Source organism: Myotis lucifugus, unplaced genomic scaffold, assembly GCF_000147115.1.
Source record: "Myotis lucifugus unplaced genomic scaffold, Myoluc2.0 scaffold_1001, whole genome shotgun sequence".
NCBI lineage: Eukaryota > Metazoa > Chordata > Mammalia > Chiroptera > Vespertilionidae > Myotis > Myotis lucifugus.
In genome coordinates this window covers 89,802-90,913 of record NW_005872049.1, presented here as the reverse complement: position 1 = coordinate 90,913, position 1,112 = coordinate 89,802, and the positions used below count along the sequence as shown (strand labels likewise).

General features: G+C 53.2%; 1 protein-coding gene across 1 annotated transcript in view; it reads right to left on the bottom strand.

The window, feature by feature from the left end:
- SEC24D (SEC24 homolog D, COPII coat complex component) overlaps window positions 1–1,112 on the bottom strand; it is a gene marked incomplete at its 3' end in the record, with an annotated part of 53,477 nt that overhangs the window by 42,251 nt on the left and 10,114 nt on the right. Inside the window, exon 2 of the mRNA XM_023747825.1 lies at window positions 166–200. Within this exon, the coding sequence (XP_023603593.1) occupies window positions 166–200 (35 nt within the window). The remainder of the gene's footprint in view (window positions 1–165; window positions 201–1,112) is intronic.

The window sequence follows — 1,112 nt, the reverse complement described above, 5'->3', positions numbered from 1 at the left end:
TGCGATGCTGCAGTCACGCATGGCTGCCCAGGCTTCTTTCTCCTCCTCCCCCCCCCCCATGGACAGAGACTTCATTCTCGTTACAGCAGAGACGGAGCCAGCGGCTTCGGGCCCTTCCCCAAACCAGTCACATGCAGACGGCTAGCCTCACCTGCGCCTGTTTACCCGCACCTGCCGCTCAGCCACCTTCACTGCGAAGGCTGCAGGACAGACGAGGGTTAACCCGATGGGAAACTCCAGGGGCACCCCCACCCTGCAGGGACCAGGGTCCTTTGGCCTGGTGACGAAACGGCTTCGCTATGTACCGGGCCCAGATTCACACTGGGGTCCCCGACCTTGCAGCCTGACCACCGGGAAGAAAGCTGGGTGGTCCCTGGAGAAATTCCCGCGCAGTGTCTACGGGGCACAGCTTCCCACACATCTCAGTGGACACACAGCACGGTCTCCAGCGGGCGGGCCACAGGCTCCCTCCCGGGGACAGTCCCCGAGGCTGCAGGCTGGGAGCACCCCACCTCCCTGGCTGCCCCTCCTTCGTTATGACACACAGGGCCGGCTTCCCTGTGCTGCTCTCACTGCGCATCAGGGCGCCTCGCTGGACGGCAAACCCGCAGCTCTCTCCCCTGGGCCGCATCTGATTGATTTTTAAATATTCATCAAGCACCTGCAGGCACTGCGCTCAGTTCCGTGAAGGAGCTGAAAGACGAGGGTTTAAAATTGTATTGGAGATACTGGCCACTGACATCTGAGGAAAGAGGTTAATACAAAACTATAAAATAAGATGCCTATAACCAAACAGTGAAATGTCTGGTACTGACACAGTGACTGTTATATATTCCTAATATGTACTGATGCTGTAGGCCAGTGATGGCGAACCTATGACACGCGTGTCAGAGGTGACACCCAAACTCTTTTTTTTGGTTGATTTTTCTTTGTTAAATGACATTTAAATATATAAAATAAATATCAAAAATATAAGTCTTTGTTTTACTATGGTTGCAAATATCAAAAAATTTCTGTATGTGACACGGCACCAGAGTTAAGTTAGGGTTTTTCAAAATGCTGACACGCCGAGCTCAAAAGGTTCGCCATCGCTGGATGCTGTAGGCAGTGAG